Source organism: Pimephales promelas, chromosome 21, assembly GCF_988280905.1.
Source record: "Pimephales promelas chromosome 21, fPimPro1.hap1.1, whole genome shotgun sequence".
In the NCBI taxonomy this organism is placed as follows: Eukaryota; Metazoa; Chordata; class Actinopteri; order Cypriniformes; family Leuciscidae; genus Pimephales; species Pimephales promelas.
The window spans coordinates 29,993,714-30,012,421 of record NC_142789.1 but is presented as its reverse complement, the minus strand read 5'-3'; the positions used below and the strand labels follow the sequence as shown (position 1 = coordinate 30,012,421).

At 35.9% G+C, this 18,708-nt stretch overlaps 1 protein-coding gene across 2 annotated transcripts in view; it reads right to left on the bottom strand.

Annotated features, from left to right (window-relative positions):
- The window catches only part of trim62.1 (tripartite motif containing 62, tandem duplicate 1), a 50,291-nt gene that overhangs the window by 4,441 nt on the left and 27,142 nt on the right, over window positions 1–18,708 (bottom strand). Inside the window, exons 3-6 of one of the 2 annotated variants that reach the window (XM_039674255.2) lie at window positions 13,325–13,420; window positions 4,380–4,636; window positions 4,225–4,269; window positions 2,696–2,811 (exon numbers count right to left, since the gene is read on the bottom strand). In XM_039674255.2, the coding sequence (XP_039530189.1) occupies window positions 2,696–2,811; window positions 4,225–4,269; window positions 4,380–4,636; window positions 13,325–13,420 (514 nt within the window). The remainder of the gene's footprint in view (window positions 1–2,695; window positions 2,812–4,224; window positions 4,270–4,379; window positions 4,637–13,324; window positions 13,421–18,708) is intronic. The other variant, XM_039674256.2, reaches the window with a different exon arrangement.

Genomic DNA, 18,708 nt, shown 5'->3' with positions numbered 1-18,708 from the left:
ACACGTCAGCTTTTAACCTAACAAGGTCAAGGAAAGTGTTTGGATCTCGCGTTCCATCGGGTCTCTGTTATGTGCACGCCACAGACGGTCCCCCGCCACTGCACTTCCGCGCTTCCGTCTTTCGCGTTCCGTCAATATTACGTTATTATAAATACATATCAAAAAAAAAAATTTTGAAATCGATTTTTTGACATTTGTGAATCGATTCAGGATCGTCCACGTCCGCATCGCGATGCATCGAGAATCGATTTTTTCCCCCACCCCTAATTTATAGGCAAGATTTTCGTGCTAGAACACTTTTTTTTTTAGCGAAAATGCAAATTATAATAGCACTTAACCATGAACACACAAGCCACACCACACACGTATGGCTTTTAATTTGGTTATTTCGTTAGCAAACATGTCACTATAATTTTAAAGTTATTTCCATCGATCAATTTTCTGCAAAAATAACGACTGACATGCTTGTTTGCTTTGTGGCCCCTTTAATTAAGAGCTTCAGCCCAGTTAAACAAAGATAAAGCATTGATTTGTACCAGGACAATAAAGAGGGCTCAAACATCTTTTTAGTTGTGAGAGTCTCAGTCTACATTACATTATCAATGGTGTTTTCGGATGCCAAACAATCAACATAATAATGTAATAATGATTTATATAATTATTCCTATGACGTAAAATCCATATAGCCTATATAGGCTACTATATTATTTCAAAAGTATATTTTAATCAACATTACACTATAATATAGGAAAATTAAAATACTTTTTGAACTATTTCTACACTTACAAGAAATAAACCCTTGAGCTTTTATTTAGGAGAAAACAGATAGCCGTGCTGATCGGGTGATTAATTCAACTAAAAAAAAAATAAAAATGATAAACTAAATAAATCCATGGTTCATTGTTGGCAAAATGATCACGATAGCCTTCATATATCTAGAATATGTGGTACAGTCATTGATTAGGCATACTTTGCTATTCTATAAATTAATATAGGCCTAATAAGTGATTATAATATGCTATGTGAATTCCAAGGGTCGTACGTTTTCCAGAGGCCCATAGATAGTCATGCCATGAGAGGAAGTTTTCGAAATATTTTTATCTTGGCTATTTAAAACCTTCGCCACAAATGGCAGAGCCAGAAGCCAGTCCGGAGGATAGGATGTCGACATTTCCACTCTTTGACATTGGCAGTTTGCGCTTCAGGTAACCTATAAATAATTTAACCTCTGTCGCCTTGCTTTCGATCAGTCTCTGCCTCTCCTCTCTCTCTCTCTGAGTCACGCAAACAAAACAAGCACCAGTAACAGGCTTTGGATTCAGAAAGAGGCAATATTGCTGTTCAAGTTGGGAGGAAAAACAAATAACGATAATATATATTTATATTTTTTTTAAACGCCAGTAAATTACAGAATAAAAGGCGGGGAGTGCTGGAGTCGTTTCATGTCGCTCCTTGCCTATTTCTGTCGGTGTAAAAGACGCTGGACAATTGATTGAGAGAGCAAGATATTCCCTGCTGTGTTATTTTAAATAATGCTCTGCCTGAGAGGGAATACAGATGAAGGAGGCCTTCTCGTCGCAGCTATTAAAATGGGCCGTACAGATCTCAATCAGATGCATATTATCTCATTCACAGGGCTGTAAACATGCAGGTTGTGTTTGTGTTGATTAGATCATCTCTAATTGGATGCACTAACAAATACACAATAAGTATTAGATCATTGGACATGATTACTATATTAATGTACAACAGATGCACAAACAAAAGGGTATTTAATGAGATTAATAATTGAATGCAATTTCTTTCTAAACACAATGAGAATCACTGCCATAATGCTAGGTTGTTGCTATTCGATTGCTTAGCCCGAGGTCAAAAGTTTCAATGATATTTTGGTCTCTAGACTCAGTCTCGTCCTGCAATGCGAGTCTATGGGATTTTTTTTTAGCAAACTGTCTAACTGCTAAAAAAAAAAACCTTTTTTAATTTTTAAAAAGTTAAATGAAATGAATAAATAATGCCTTTGCAAATATTTTAATCACTAAAATTACTAACTGGAAGTTAAAACATAAATAAAAATTATCTAAAAATACAAAAGCTAATTCAAAATACATAAAAAAATAGTATATAAATAATACTAATATAACACTAATCTGATCTCTTAGAAAAGTAATAATATACCTCTTTTTAAATTTGTCAGGCCCAGTGCATACAAGACAGAAGCTAATTGCCCTGTGCTAATTTTAAAGTTTCTTGAAGGAAACCAAGCGACCATAATTTTGACCTACATAGTCTACAATTAGTGATGTAAAATGAGCTCCAACATGACAGCAAATAAGATTGAAATTAGTGTCTTCACTCAATAGAAAGGGCAAAACTTCAGTCCTATTATAGTGTGTGTGCTTGGCTGAACCTCAAATACGTGTAACATTAATGGGGACGCTTGCCTTGGAATAAAAGCACATAATAATGTTAGCATTCACCTTGAGATGCTGGAAAGTATTTTGTAAACACAAACAAACTGGTAGATCAAGCAAGGATTCACAAGGGAAATCTCATTAAGCCATCCAAGATTATTCATAAACCCTGTTTAGTATTTTTGTATGTGGATAATTCCAGGTATAAACAGTGAAAACACGTAATTTCCTTTATTTGCCGTCATTTTTACTCAATAAAAACGTTGGTTATGGAACATTACCTGGTGATATATCCAGAAAAAGGGACTTCCAGATTGTATATTGTAGGGGCCCCATGTATTTGGATGTCGGAAAGTCTTCGTAGGTGAGGTTGGTTTCATGGATCTTTCCCTTTATTCTGTGTAGACACAGGACAACAACTGCATTATTCAAATTCAACACTGGCAACCCATTAAAACCCAAGCAAACGATTCTTCCTCAATGGCTAGATCCTGTTTCCAAACACTCATTTTCGAATCCTACTCTTTCCTACATCGCTGTGCTGCCCCTGCAAAGACAAACAGCTCAAATTCGCCTTTGGGAATGAGGTCAATCTGGGCAACACTGCAGATCACTTTCATTAGCTCAACCTAATCATTAATCATGCTATTCCTTTCCCATATGGCTAACTCATTCCCCTACACTGCTACACAGCCATTCTGAGAGAGCCGCATTTCTAAAACGTACATATTTATGCTGTTTAAAGGGTTAGTTCACCCAAAAATGAAAATTCTGTCAGTATTTACTCACCCTCATGTTGTTCCAACCCCGTAAGACCTTCGTTCATCTTCGCAACACAAATTAAGATATTTAAGATATTAAGATCGCTCCTGCATTCTAGTCCATAGGCTTCTTGAGGGAATGACACTCGAAAAGTCATTAAAGACATCGTTAAAATAGTCCAAGTGACTACAGTGGCTCAGTCTTAACTTTATCAAACGACGAGAACACTTTGTGCGCAAAAACAAACAAAAATAACGACTTTATTTCAACTATTCACTTCCTTCTCCATGAGCCTGTAGTCAGTTAACGTAGTGTGATTGCGTAGAGCTACGTCACACGTAGGCTCACTATTGGCCGACGCTGGTCATGTGTGTGTGATGCGTGTGACGTACAATAACAGAAGCTTACGCTATTAAACTAGTAACCTGACTCGCGCAGAGGGAGAAATAAACCAATAGTTGAAATAAAGTCGTTATTTTTGTTGTTTTTTTGCGCACAAAAGTGTTCTCGTCATTTGATAAAGTTAAAATTGAGTCACTTGGACTATTTTAACGATGTCTTTAATGACTTTGAGGCCATCAATTGTAATTCCCTCAAGAAGCCTATGGACTAGTATGCAGGAGCGATCTTAATATCTTAAATATCTTAATTTGTGTTGCGAAGATGAACGAAGGTCTTGCAAGGCAAGGCAAGTTTATTTATATAGCACATTTCATACACAATGGCAATTCAAAGTGCTTTACATAGAAGAAATTAAAATAATCCAAAAAAGAAATCAGAATAATTAAAACAGTTTGGAATAAAAAATAAGAAATAATGAAAAATAAAAATTATGATAAAAATAAAATACAGTAGTCTTACGGGGTTGGAACAACATGAGGGTGAGTAAATACTGACAGAATTTTCATTTTTGGGTGAACTAACCCTTTAAGATTTCTCTACGCCCTAGCTATCTTTAACCTTGTTCTGCAGACTAGACTCTTTTCTGACTGGGTTTCTGTGACATACAGCAAATGGTCACATACATAAGTCAAATAACCTGACTTGCCTTGGTAGCTTCCACCAGCAATACCCTCCACGAATCACTTGCTCCCTGACCAGCGGTTACAAGAAAAAAGACAAAACGGTTTAGACCAGAGAATCTCAAACTACCGCAACATCCGCGCATCCACTCATCTCCGAGTCACGCCGCATCCTCAGTACCTGTCTGACGTCACGGCTATTCCTTCCAAGAACTCGTGCCGGCTGGTCTCGCTGAGTCGCTCCTGAAGGATCTGGATGCCTTCCTTGACGTCGCGGAGCTGCTGGCTGTAGCGCTGGATCTTGTGCTCGATGTCGGAGAGCGTGCGAGCCGTATCCGCCTCCAGCTCCTCAAGCGTGCTCTTCTGCCGCTCGCGCAGGAAACGGTGCAGTCGCTCAAACGCATCGCCGATCGTGGCACGAAGGCTCTTCGCTGACGACTATAAAGTAGAGAAGAAAGTTAGGACTTTTAGTAGGCTAGACTCTGTTCAGTTCATGCACTTATTGAGATGAGTCTTCACAAGGGATGTAACGATTCACTCGCAATCGATAAAAATCAGAGCCAGACCGATATATCGGCAGACCGATATTATCGGCCGATATCGGCAGTTGTAATGGCGGATAAATGAATATTTCAAAAATAAAATAAAAACGGACGAAACACGCTTGAACCATGTCATGAGTGTTGGAGTTGTATAGTTTGTCCACCAGAGGGCGCTCTACACCGTTCCTGTTGGCAACACTCGTTGAGTTTGTCACGATGCATGCATTGCTTGAATAACAATTAAAAGAACATCCCCATCAGGTACAAAATCACAAAATTTGTGACTATCATGTCCAGTTTAAAAAATAAATAAATAAATAAATAAATAAAAATATCGGCCGATATATCGGAATATCGGATTTTAAAACCCGAAAATATTTGTATCGGTATCGGCCTTCAAAATCCTTTATCGGTCGTTCGGGCTCTAATAAAAATGACTGTCGATTCAAGTCGGTTGAAATTTTAAACGAATCGCAATACACGTTTTAAACAGCAGGGGCGTTAACTGAATCGCCTACTGTGAAGTTGTGAACCTCGCTTTACAGGAACAACAGCAGCGAGCACACACTAGCGAGTGTTTTCACTTCATTCCTAAGGACCTTGAGCTTGTGTGAGCACTCATAGTAATGAACTGAAAACGCTTGGTTTGCTCCGCTCAGGCCGCGCCAGTGTGCGCGTGCTGTCAAACACATGGCGACGGCAAGCGTAGATGTCGACTAGTTCAAATCGGAGCTGTGGCGGCATTTTCGTAGCGACTCTTCGTAGACTAATAATAATCACCACCGTGAGAAGCACATCACGTAAATTTTCACGTAAAAATCATTCGTATGACAACAAGTTTGAGAGCTACGGAGATCACAAGGTGCGTCAGTGTTTCCATGGCAACCATGTGTTGTATATTTATTTTAATCTCTTTCTCTAAATGTTGTGTACATGGATTTATTTATTTTTAAATAATTTGTTGATGGTTATGGAATATTTTGCTAAACGTGTTCTGTTTTTTCTTTTAACTCTATCTAGTTTAATGATACAAATTATGACAAAATTAAAATCTTTCCTTTATTACAATGTAAAAAGCCCGTCAGTGTTTGAAGTGTGTGTGAAGGTGCCAGTGTCCAGTCTCTTGACCAGACAGACAGAAACAACCTTGAAGGGAATTGTAGTTTTATTATTTGACAAATATATTCCAAAATGGAAAAAAAATGTGCAGCATTTTGTCTGAGAAATAATAAAAGAGACACATTTTCATTTATAATTTATCTTAAATCTCATTTGTTAAAAAAATCGTGAGAAAATCGTATCGTGAATCGCATCGCATCGTGAATCGTTACATCCCTAGTCATATACACCACTGTTCAAAAGTTCATTTGAAAAAAAAAAAAAAAAAAAAAAACACCGGTGGGCCCAAATCCATTACATTTTTAAAACAGTATTATCCTATACTAAATCTAAACTAATCTTGACAAACTATATATCATTTGAAAGCTTAGAATTTCTAGTTTTCATATTTGGTGATTGATTTTCAAAATATATTACAGAGGAGCCGTAATTTATCAATTTGCAACAAGAATATTTTCATACTCTTTCATACTTTCATACTCATAATCTAACCTTTATTTTGAAATTGTGATGAACATGAAAAATCATGAAAGAAGGGTAGAAACCTGTTTGTTTTCAGGCCAAGAGATCAAAAGAAAGCCTCCATTCAATTATTTTATAATTATAATAATTATTACTTCATATGGAAATGGAGGCGCCCTTATATGGGCAGTAATGGAGTCTGGTTGTGCCCTAGTGAAAAAGTTTGGTACTACGCCCAAACAAAATCTCACTGAAAGCTCATTTTTTAAGATTTCAACCTAAAATTTGAAACACAACTTATTCAGATTTTTGGCTTTGATTTTTTAGCAGTTTTAGAGTTGCCAGGTTTTGAAAATATATATTTTATATAAAATATGAATAATTAAATTTTTTATATTGTACATTTTCATGAACTCTAACTTCTATAACTTTTCTTCAGTTTCACATTCTTAATTTATTTCACTTCTACAAAAATCTGCCAAATGTCTTCTTTAAAACGAGACCATTTTTACGTCTATATTCCAGAGCGTTCTTGAATTACAACCATTTAAGTTCGAAATGTGCATTTTCATCTATATTCAAAAAAGGGGGGGTGACACTTAAGGGGTTAAGAAATTAATAAATAAGGATACATGAAATTACAAAAACATTCAATTTAATTCAATTTTTTTTTGTCTTTTGAACTTTCTGTTCAAAAAATCCTCATAAAAACCCTGTTGCATGGATATTCATCAACATATATTTGTAAGTTTTTTTAACTGTATTCTTGATCAAACACATGGAGCCTTGGTGAAATAGTGTGTCTGACATAAGGCACATAAACAAAGACAAACAACATATTTGATTTTTAAACTGGAGTGTGAACTGAAACTACGAGGAAAAAGTGATGCAAGTGACAAGTTAAAGCATGCCGTTTCAAATATTTAATGTATTTATATGTACACAATCTCTTTCTCTTCACAGGTGTTGGTGCACATCATCATAATTATACCGGTACTATTTTTATATGTATAATTATCATTATTATTATTTCTGCAGAGGCTCAGTTAGATGTAATGAACTATGAAGCGAGTGGAAACTGCTAATATGAATGCATCACTAGAGACAGGGACACGGTCTAATAGTAACTGGAAATGGCATGTTGCTCATTCCTCAATCTTCAGGGTTATTGTAGGACAGCATACATCATTACACATGCAGACGAGCAACGAGATAAAAGCGGAGCGGATTATGCAGAACGCAAAAGACAATTGCGAAACTAGCCAACAAACCTCGTCATTGACCGTGAAGAAAAGAATAAAAGTCAAAGAGATAAAACGAGATGTTTCCGAGGAAGCCGGTCATCTCCACTAAAGCGTAAAGAACATCAGGTTCAGTCGACGGATCAGATCTGAAACCTCAAGGACTAATCGAGGCAGGGCAGAAGATGGCCGTCCATACAAACAAGGCGAGCTCAGAACCGTGTTATGTTTCCATTTCTTTCTTCGCCTATAAAAAGAGCTGGAAAAATAGACTTCACCGATTACAAGATTACTCCTACTAACAAATTCAATAAAGGACTTGTTCCACTTCTGTCTTTCCAAAGGGAATGTGATTTCCTTGCCACTGGGAAGATGAAATCCTATTAAGATCACGTCTTGCTCTGTTGTTATTTGCATGGGCTGAGTCAGCCCGCCTGGTGTCGCATGATGTACGAGTTGGACTCAGCGATGCTGAAGTGGTGTTGGGTCTCTCGAAACCCTTCTCCCCATGGGCTGCGCTGGCTCACATCGGGTCTATATAAAGCCAGTAAACACCTCCTATGAGCCTAGCATGACCCGGCCTCCAAGCAGCCTGCTTGCTTCGACATCTGCTAATCAGACACGTTTCCCCGGGGTCTTCCATTCAGATTCAACATCGGCACTTCAGATGAGAGGGTCTGCCGCCGAGATATATCTAGAGCATGCTAAAAAACTAAAAAACCAACAAGGTAAACAGGAACTACACTCAAAAGCTGTCACTGGGGCTGTACCTTTTCAAAAGGTACACTTTTGTATCCAAAGGCTACATATTGGTACCTTAGTGGTACATATTAGCACCTAAAATGTCCATATTAACACCTGAAATGTACATATTAGCTCATGAAATGGACTTATAAGCACCTAAAATGTACATATGAGCACCTAAAATGCACATATTAGCTCATGAAATGGACATATTAGCACCTAAAATGTATATTAGCACCTAAATATACATATTAACACATAAAATGTATATATTAGCACCTAAAATGTACATATCACCTAAAATGTACATATTAACACCTAAAATTGACATATTAGCACCTAAAATGTACATATCACCTAAAATGTACATATTAACACCTAAAATTGACATATTAGCACCTAAAATGTACATATCACCTAAAATGTACATATTAACACCTAAAATTGACATATTAGCACCTAAAATGTACATATCAACTAAAATGTACATATTACCACCTAAAATTGACATATTACCACCTAAAATGTACATATTAGCTTATGAAATGGACATATTAGCACCTAAAATGTACATATTACCACCTAAAATGGACATATTAGCTCATGAAATGGTCATATAAGCACCTAAAATGCACATATTAGCTCATGAAATTGACATATTAGCACCTAAAATGTACATATTAACACTTAAAATGTATATATTAGCACCTAAAATGTACATATTAACACCTAAAATTGGCATATTACCACCTAAAATGTACATATTAGCTCATGAAATGGACATATCAGCGCATAAATTGTACATATGAGCACCTAAAATGCACATATTAGCTCATGAAATGGACATTAGCACCTAAAATGTACATATTACCACCTAAAATGGACATATTAGCTCATGAAATGTACATATTAGCATCTAAAATGTACATATTAGCACCTAAATGTACATATTAACACTTATAATGTACATATTAGCACCTAAAATGTACATATTAACACCTAAAATTGACATATTACCACCTAAAATGTACATATTACCACCTAAAATGGACCTATTAGCTCATGAAATGTACATATCAACACTTATAATGTACATATTAGCACCTAAAATGTACATATTAACACCTAAAATTGACATATTACCACCTAGAATGTACATATTAGCTCATGAAATGGACATATTAGCACCTAAAGTGGACAAAAGTGTACCTTTTGAAAAGGTATAGCCCCAGTGACAGCTTTTGTACCTTTTTTTCTAAGAGTGTAGCGGTATCACTGACTTGCTACATGCTCAAGTTTAACTTTTAGGGTTAGAGGTTTGACTAGGGATGGGTATCGTTAAGGTTTTATCGGTATTACTACTCTTACCGATACCGCTTATCGATCCGGTACTTTAACGGTATTCTTATCGGTTCTTTTTGGTGTTTTTTATTATTTATTTATGTATTTTAAGAATTAAGAACATAATTAAACTTTATATTTTGAAATGTAAAATAGAAAAAGCAAAACGAAGAAAAATATATTTTTGTTATGCAGCAGTGTGCAGGCTTTTTTTGTTTATACAAAAAGGACAAGAAAAAAACAAGTCCAAACACAAGAATACAATTAATCAAAGATACAAATTATATACAAAGTGCTTTAATTTCAGGAAGGTCTACTAACATATCTTTTCAGGTAATTGTTTCTGTCTGAAAAGAAACCTAGTAATCAAATATAAAATAGCACGGTATAGTTTATCACAGATAGAATAATGCTTATTAAATCTAAAGTTACTCATTCAAAAGCTGTGAGTGATTTTCTCTGCCTTTTGTTGTTTGATTTGCATTAATGGCTGAATCGTCAGCAGGTTTAGGCTATTAGACTGCTGCCCCTTTAAGACCGAGTGCAGATAATGGGGACTGATGCACCATCATTTTCTCCCTATTATTTACGTCCATTTAAGACATAATTGTGTTTAAGTGAATAAACTGTGTTTAAGTGAATCTCAGAGCTAGTCATTTTGACATTTTTATGTATATTTGATAGTTAAGGACGCACGAAGCCCAAGTATAGGCTAATTTTCTGTTGCAGTCCGTTTCGGAGCGCGCACCGCGTCTCTTGCGCAGGTTTTTGTGTTTTTAATAGCCATCTTTTGATCTTGCACGAGTAGAAGACAGCATTTTGCAACAATCGCCGATCGTGCTGATTCTGACGGTTACGTTTGGGTTTAGGAAGAACTGACCGCGCTCCGCAGTGCTATGAAGGAAGTTAAGCTGGACAGATCGTCTCATTTTTTAACGGTTTTATCGCAAATATCTTCTTTTTATAATCTTTGGAAGCCGAAATACAAAATATATTAGAATAATATCCCAGATCTAAAATTGCAACCACGTTGAATGTTTAGTTCTGTCCTCATTGTCACTCATTAAGCAGGGCTGTCGTGTGCGTGTGCTGTGGATTTGCGTGAGAGATCGCTCTCTCTGTTCTCTCTCTCTTCTGAACTGCGAATTGCAAATTTGCATCACAGACAAATGGTTTAATTAAAATATAGTTTATATATAGAAATGGCTGGCGATATATACATGTTCAAGATAACGTCTAAATAGGAATAATATATAGTAGCCCAACTTTAGTGTATTTACTTAATTTCTTCAGTACCGACAGCAGAACCGATAACGTCCGAGCTTATCGATACAGCGGTCTTTCAAAATTCAGTACCGGGGCCCGTTTAATACCGGGTTTCGGTACCCATCCCTAGGTTTGACTGCTCAAAAGGTTTTCAGCAAGGATGCATTCAATTGGCCAAAAGAGACAGTGAAGGCGTTTATAAAGTTACAAAAAGGTTAAAAAATTAATGCTGTTCTTTTGGTTTCCACAAATATTGTGTTTTCAACATAGATAATTCATACTGAAAATTCTGATCAAATAAATGCAGCCTTGGTGAGCATAAGATACTTTAAATACACTACAAGCGCACTAAATACACACTGCACTCTTCAGTAGTGTATGAGCAATAATAATAATAATAGATAAGTTATATGTACCTCTAGTGATATGATAAAGCTACTTTACGAGATCAAAGGTGTTGTACAACAACAACGCAGAATTGAATTAGCCAGGTTTTTAAGAGTTAAAAGTTGGCCCAGTTTATTATCATTTAGAAGCCATGAGCCCACTTTATTTATGGTTTACTCCATAAATCTACTTCTCAAAAGGTTGTGCTGTGACAGCTCTCTTGCCGTGACACAGCGAATGTAAAATAACCTTCCTTCCTCTTATCGCTACAGGAAAGTCAGGGCTGCAGGAGGCATTTAGCATTGATGGTCCTGAATGTCAATGTCAAGCGTCTGGCTCTTTGAAAGCATCTTAAATCACTGCATCAATGAATCCACACAGGATACACTGGGAAACAACTGAAAGATACTTTCAAAGATAAATATGCAATCTGCAAAATCAAAGAGACGAAAACATGGTTTGCAATCACAGGGATACAAGTCTGAGATTAACTTGATTTAAGAGAATAAATATGTTGTTCTGAACTCAACATGTAACAGGGTCTGCCATCCATTGTACCTTTGTAATATAAATCATTTGAAACAGGATATTCAATTGAAAAAAATACTTTTGTGCATTAGGAATAGATCAGACTATGAAGAGTAGGTCTATTATGTGTTATACACTTTAAAATTAGAAATCGTATTTTGGGATATTTATTTTCATTAATATTTTGGGATATTTGGGATTTTAAAAATTTAAATTAGAGGAATTAGATTACATTAAATCATTTGAACCTGTAAGGGAAAATTTAAAAATTTAAATATATATATATGAAGAGTTCAGATGCAAAAGCCTCTAAATGCCATTTGAAATTTTCTTCTTTAATGATGATTTTTATCAAACTTGTATATTTATGTTCAGTAATTTCACTTAAATAACAATTAATAGGTAATTATCATTGCCATTTAAGTGAAATCACTGAACTTAAATATACAAGCTTGATAAAAATGATCATTCTAGAAGAAAATTTAGAAGAGGCTTTTGCATCTGAACTCTTCATATATATATATATATATATATATATATATATATATATATATATGATTTAATCTAATTTCAATTTTTTGAAAATTAAAATTAGATGAAATTCCTCTAATTTCAATTTTAAAAAATAAATAAATAAAAATGTTTAGATCAAGAAAATAAAATATATATTTAAATAAAATATATAGATAAATAAATACATCAAAATAAAGTACTAAAATACAGACAGATAAAATGGATAACTAAAATAAAAAATTATCTATATTATCTATATTTCATACCTCACACACACAAACACACCAGTGCTGCATATAATGAAGGCTAAAGATCAATTGTGAAGCAATAAGACCGACACCAGAGATCCACAGTGTCACGAAGCTCTTTCTCTGCATTAGTCCCCAATCCCAAACAGACGCTAATTAAAAAAAAAAAAAAAAGAGGGCGAAGAAAGCAGGGAGACGAGAAAGTTGTATTATCGACTGTGGAGTCTCTCTCCGTTGATTAAAACAAGGTGTCAAGATTAAAGACCTGTTCAATAAACCAATTTGCTTGTTGGGAATTCAATGTCAACAGAATAGAGAGAGCGAGAGCGAGAGAGATGAGCAACGGACACAGTGAGAGATCTGCCATGAATCCGTAATGGGCAGTATGCACGGTTTGTCTATTTTTATGCGGCCTGATTCCAGATGTGGTTTAATTGAATCTCCTCAGAAGTGAAATGTCAATGTGGTGATTTCAATCAACCAGCCAAATATGTAGATAAATATAAACCACTGTTGGTCCTCCGGCTTAAAACGTTTAGTTGTAAACACTTCTATAACTACTGCAAATCATAAAGTGAATCTGATTACAAGGGAGTGGAGGAGCGTTGTAGCAAACAGCATTCACTTTAATCGTTATGTGGCTTGGGTTGCCCCTTTAATGGACATCCAAGGAAATGTTTTTTTTATTCTCTTCAGAATAATATACACTGATAAAAGGCATGTGCTGAAGTTTACCTTGGTTTCGGTGAGCTGTCTCTGCAGTAGCTGCAAAGCCTCTGTATGACCCTTCTCACTGTCCTGTAGAGACACCAGCTGCTCCTTCATCTCCCTCTGCAAGAAAACCACAGCGCAACACATGTCATTACTGCCCATTAATCTGGCAACCTCTAACCCACAGTAATTACTCTGAACCAATCCAAAGCCTTCCGGAGAGAGATACCAGAACTCTGATAGCAGTAACACACACAATCCTTCACTGGATGATCACCCAAAATAAAAATCATTGGGCAACTCAGACATAAGATTGAAAGTGCACTTTTCTTACAGTATTAAGGTTTTTGATGAAAACATTCCAGGATTTTTCAATGGGGTCCAAACGGTTCAAGGTCCAAATGAGAGTTTCAGTGCAGCTTCAAAGGGCTTTAAACGATGCAAGACGATGAATAAGGGTCTTATCAACCGAAATGATCGCTCATTTAAAAAAATAAATAATAAATTATAAGTTTTATAAGCTCAAATGGTCGCCTTGCTCTGTTCTGTGATGCCCGTTCGTGACGCTCACGTTCAAACTCGTTCATCAAAATGAACAAGTCTTTTTTTGAGTCATTTGGTTGATTGAATGAACTCGGGAAAAGATTCGTTCATTTTAATAAACGAGTTCGAACAGGAGAGTCACGATTCACGAACATGCATCGCAGTACAAAGCAACGCGAGCATATGAGCTTATAAAACTTAAACTTTATTTTTTTAAATGATTGATCATTTCGCTTGATAAAACTCTTATTCATCGAATCGGAATCATTTAAAGCCCTTTGAACAGTTTTCAGTTTGCACTGAAACTGTCTTTTGGACCTTGAACCGTTTGGTTCCCATTGAAGTCCATTATATGGAGAAAAATCATGGAATGTTTTCATCAAAAACCTTCATTACTTTTCGACTGAAGAAAGAAAGACGTGGACATCTTGGATGACACGGGGGCGAGTAAATTATCAGCAATAGTTTTTTTAAAGTGAACTACTCCTTTAACAATGAGAATTTGACTTAATCTCATAAAAAAAAAAAACTTTTATGACTGAAATAATCTCTATTACAATAATCATTTCATGCATGAGTTTGATCTAGACTGGAAGTTTCAAATTGTAAGAAAGGTACAGAGAACGGTGGCTTTATAGTTACAGGCAAAAAAGCAGAAATTAATAAATAAACAGTGAGCTTCCAGAAAGGTCTGTGTCAGGGAAAGTGGGTCTCTGCTGCAGTGGACGTGGCAGAACTGGGACGACGGGCCATGTTTGCTCGCCTAGAGGCAGAATGCACCAGCCCCTATACAATACACCAGAGCTCATCTAATGATTAATATACATATATTAATATATAATATAGTGCTGCAAAATTTGAGGAAAAAATAGCATTGTAATTCCCATATCAATATGGCTAAAAAGAGTGTTATTTTTTGACTGTGTTTAGTGTCTGTTTCATGCAAAACATGTCAGCTGTGTGGACAAGCTTGATAATATTAATTTCTTGATTTTAATCGGAAACTTGGTTTCTTAAATCTAAAATCGTTCAGATGCTCAGCATTAACAAAACGTCACTAAGCGAGCCCACCATCTAATTATCACAAAAAGCTTTGTGCTTTGTTACTTTTAAAATTAGGTGAATTTGTAAATCTGTCGATTTTATTATGAAATTCAAATAACAAATGTCATTTCTTTAATATGGCGTGAGCCTTTACACAATGAATGAAGTTTAATACGTGTGAGCAATACTCAATGCTAGCCTCAAGAAACACCACTAACTCAAACTCGTATTGTTCCAGAGGGAAATAAACAGCAATGAGTCTAGGCCACACATTTTATAAACAAGATTATCCTGAAAAACATATTCATCTGATATTCCAGCACCATGTTGTTTCGATAGAGGAACAATATGACTATGAAATGCTGTTGTAATCCATTTCTCACACTATATTTTAACGACCCAGTTCACTAACATTTAAAAAGTCAATATGTTCGGAAAAAACATTATTATTATCTGACAGCTATTAGACTCAAATACACGCGAGCATTGAAATAAGCTCTAAATTATATCCAGGACGAGGAGCAGAGAATACAATTACGTTCTTTATAAAGCTCATTACTTCAGGGAAATGCTGCCTGTGCTCTACAAGTATCTAAATACCCTTCCCAGCATCCAAACCGCCTGGTTTCAGTATGCATACCTGATAGATGAGATGAGATCAAGTCAAAGCAACATAACCAGCCGGTGCACTTCGGGAGTAAAGCAGCAAATGGTTATTATTGGATCATTATACAACATATATTTTTTATGCGCCATTTACTTCCACCTTTAAAAAGTGTATTCAGAGAACTAACAACTTCTTTAAAAAAATGCGTCTTTGTGATTGTTCAGACATGAACTTGGGTTCATTTGCATGAAAACAAGGACTGAGTGTGCTGGTTTCAGCTGAGCACGGAGGTCAGAGGCGGCCCACGTTTATATCAATCTGAGCGGGCGAGAGGAAGTCTGACATGACATTTCCCCAGGATGCAACACAGCAGGGGGAAGAGGTTCATTGAAGGCCGATTGCAAGACAAACTCACTTCACTCTGATTCATCATCTTTGCATTTGAGCAACATATTCAAAAGAAAATGGAAGTGCGAGTGTCTACGTCATTTAATTATATAATTAGGGCCCAAGCCCTGAAAGGGTGTTTTCCTTAGGATTATTTTTTTCTATTTTTTACGACTTTTCGGGCACTTTTGGGGCCCTTAAAGGGATAGTTCACTTTGAAATGAATTTTTTATATGTTTTATCTTACCTCAAGGGCATCCAAGATGTAGGTGTCTTTGTTTCCACAGTATTTTCAATTTTGATATTTTTCAGTCAAACCGTTCTTGTCTATCAGTCATACACTGGAGGCTAAGGGAAAAAGCATGCACAGAGAAGTCCAAATTAAACATGATTTAATGACTCGTAAATGTAAGTACACACTGATGGCCTAAGACACGAAACGAGCGGTTTGTGTGAGAAAACGAACAGGATTTATATCGTTTTTACCTCGTGTAATCACAGTGATCTGAATCATTTGTTCAATGTCCAACTGAACCGAACTGAATCAGTTCAATGTTACGCCGGGAGTGATCACTTGCGTGTGACGTCACTCAATATTTACAGTGAGATTTCGGAAGTTTTACCTTTTACTAAACATATTTAGATATACCGAAATCGTCTTCCATTGCGGTTTCCCGTTTATCTAAATATGTTTAGTGAAAGGTAAAACTTCCCAAATCTCTGTATAAACAAAGAGTGACGTCGGCGCGCGAGCGATCACTTCCAGACCGAAGCGCCCGTGCCGTCAGATCATTTTGTCATGGCTGTGATTACACGAGGTAAAACGATATAAATACTGTTGGTTTTCTCACACAAACCGCTCGTTTCGTGTCTTAGGCCATCAATGTGTACTTACATTTACGAGTCATTAAATCATGTTTAATTTGGACTTCTCTGTGCTGCTCTTTGAGGTGGTGACCATAGACCTCCATTATATGACTGATAGACAACAACGGTTTGACTGAAAAATGTCAAAATTGAAAATACTGTGGAAACAAAGACACCTACATCTTGAATGCCCTTGAGGTAAGATAAAACATATCAAACATTAATTTCAAAGTGAACTATCCCTTTAACATGCTCTTGAAATTTCACACACGTCAGAACCCGCGGCCATCAGGGCCAGGCTGAAGATGGTACCCGGGTACGAGAATTGGGTCTGGCGTTACACCAATCCAACAACTCTGAAGTAATTGTATATGAGACAAAGCCAAATATATTTGAAAATCAGAACAAAACTATGTAAATCATTTACTCAATCCAGACCTTTATGGCTTGGAGCAAAAACCGAATATGTTCACGATGCTATTTACCATGTAATGAAAGTGAACGGTGACCACAAACGATCGCTGTTTGTCCCTTTAAGAAAGAATGTATGAACTTCTCTTCTTCTCAATCAGATTATGTCATCAAGCCAGTCCACGCTACACCTCAAAAACCTAAGTGCAACGCTTTTGATTTCCATTCCAACTGCGACAGAAACCTCTCTGACTGGTGGATTGCACTGGAAAATTAGCAAGCAAACAAATACAAAGACTTTTGTGGAAGTATATAACATCTATCTTCTAAAGTTTAGCTGTTGTTACAAAAAGAAACTGCGTTTTTGCTTCAGAAACCCTACTGTTGAGCGCCATTCAGCTACGTTCTATAAACTTCCTCAAAGGTTCATTAAACCACCACCTGGCTATGAGCTAAAGATGCGTTCGAACTGCTGCCACTGATGAGACTGAAGGAGATAATCAGGGTGCATGAATAATGACATTCGGCAGGCGTGCTCAAGATACTTCACTTCATGCATCCCTTCAAACCCTGAGAACAAATGCATTCAAAGCAGTGTTGTTTTTGGCAGCCCTTTTAGTTTCAGTCTTAGTCTTTTAGACGAAAATGTTTTTAAGTTTTAGTCACATTTTAGTCACTTATAAACGTAATAGTTTAGTCAAGTTTTAGTCGACGAAAACACAAAAAGGTTTTAGTCACGTTTAGTCAATTTTAGTAAAAGAAGAAAAATTAAAAAATTAATTTAGGTTAAAAAGTATTGGGAATGGGCTTAGGTTTGACAGGTTTAGCAAGTTGCAATTAATAAAACAACAGCTAACCTTAAAACTAGGGCTGGGTATTGAGACAAATTTCACAATTCGATTCGATTTCAATTACGATTCGATTCAATATCGATTATTTTGGATATCAGTTACAATAAATGGCAATTTTTCTCAAGGGAATCAAATCTCTTAAATGCTGTAAACTATGGTCTATATACATAGTCTAGTTGTACCCTACTAGCCTAATATGAAGGTAATAATGAACTGCTTCGTAGCTATACAAACACTCAAATTACACTTTTATTTATTTTTATAATAAGAAGATTATATGAAATAGAAACATTTAAATGGTGGCTGTCATAAAAACTTGCCAGATTTATTCAAATTTGCATTAATATTGAAGAACACTAATAAGTTTATGTGGGTTTTCTGAGGTAAATATGATGATACATTGATTACAAGCTGTTTAACTGACGTCTTTCCGCGGTTGAAACGCTGATTGAGCGAATCAATGTGACATGATATGGATTTGGATAAGTTGTACTCGATCTTTAACACACTTTCAGATGCTCATTCATGTTTATTTAAATGTTAAACGCTATTTATGTTTTTGAATTTCTAAAGAAAATGGACGTAATTTGAAATTTGAGACTTTGTTTCATATCAATAGTAACAAAAGATTATTGCGATTTTTTGGATGCGCGCAGATACAATGATCCATTCATTCAAATGAAACAGGATGACTAGGG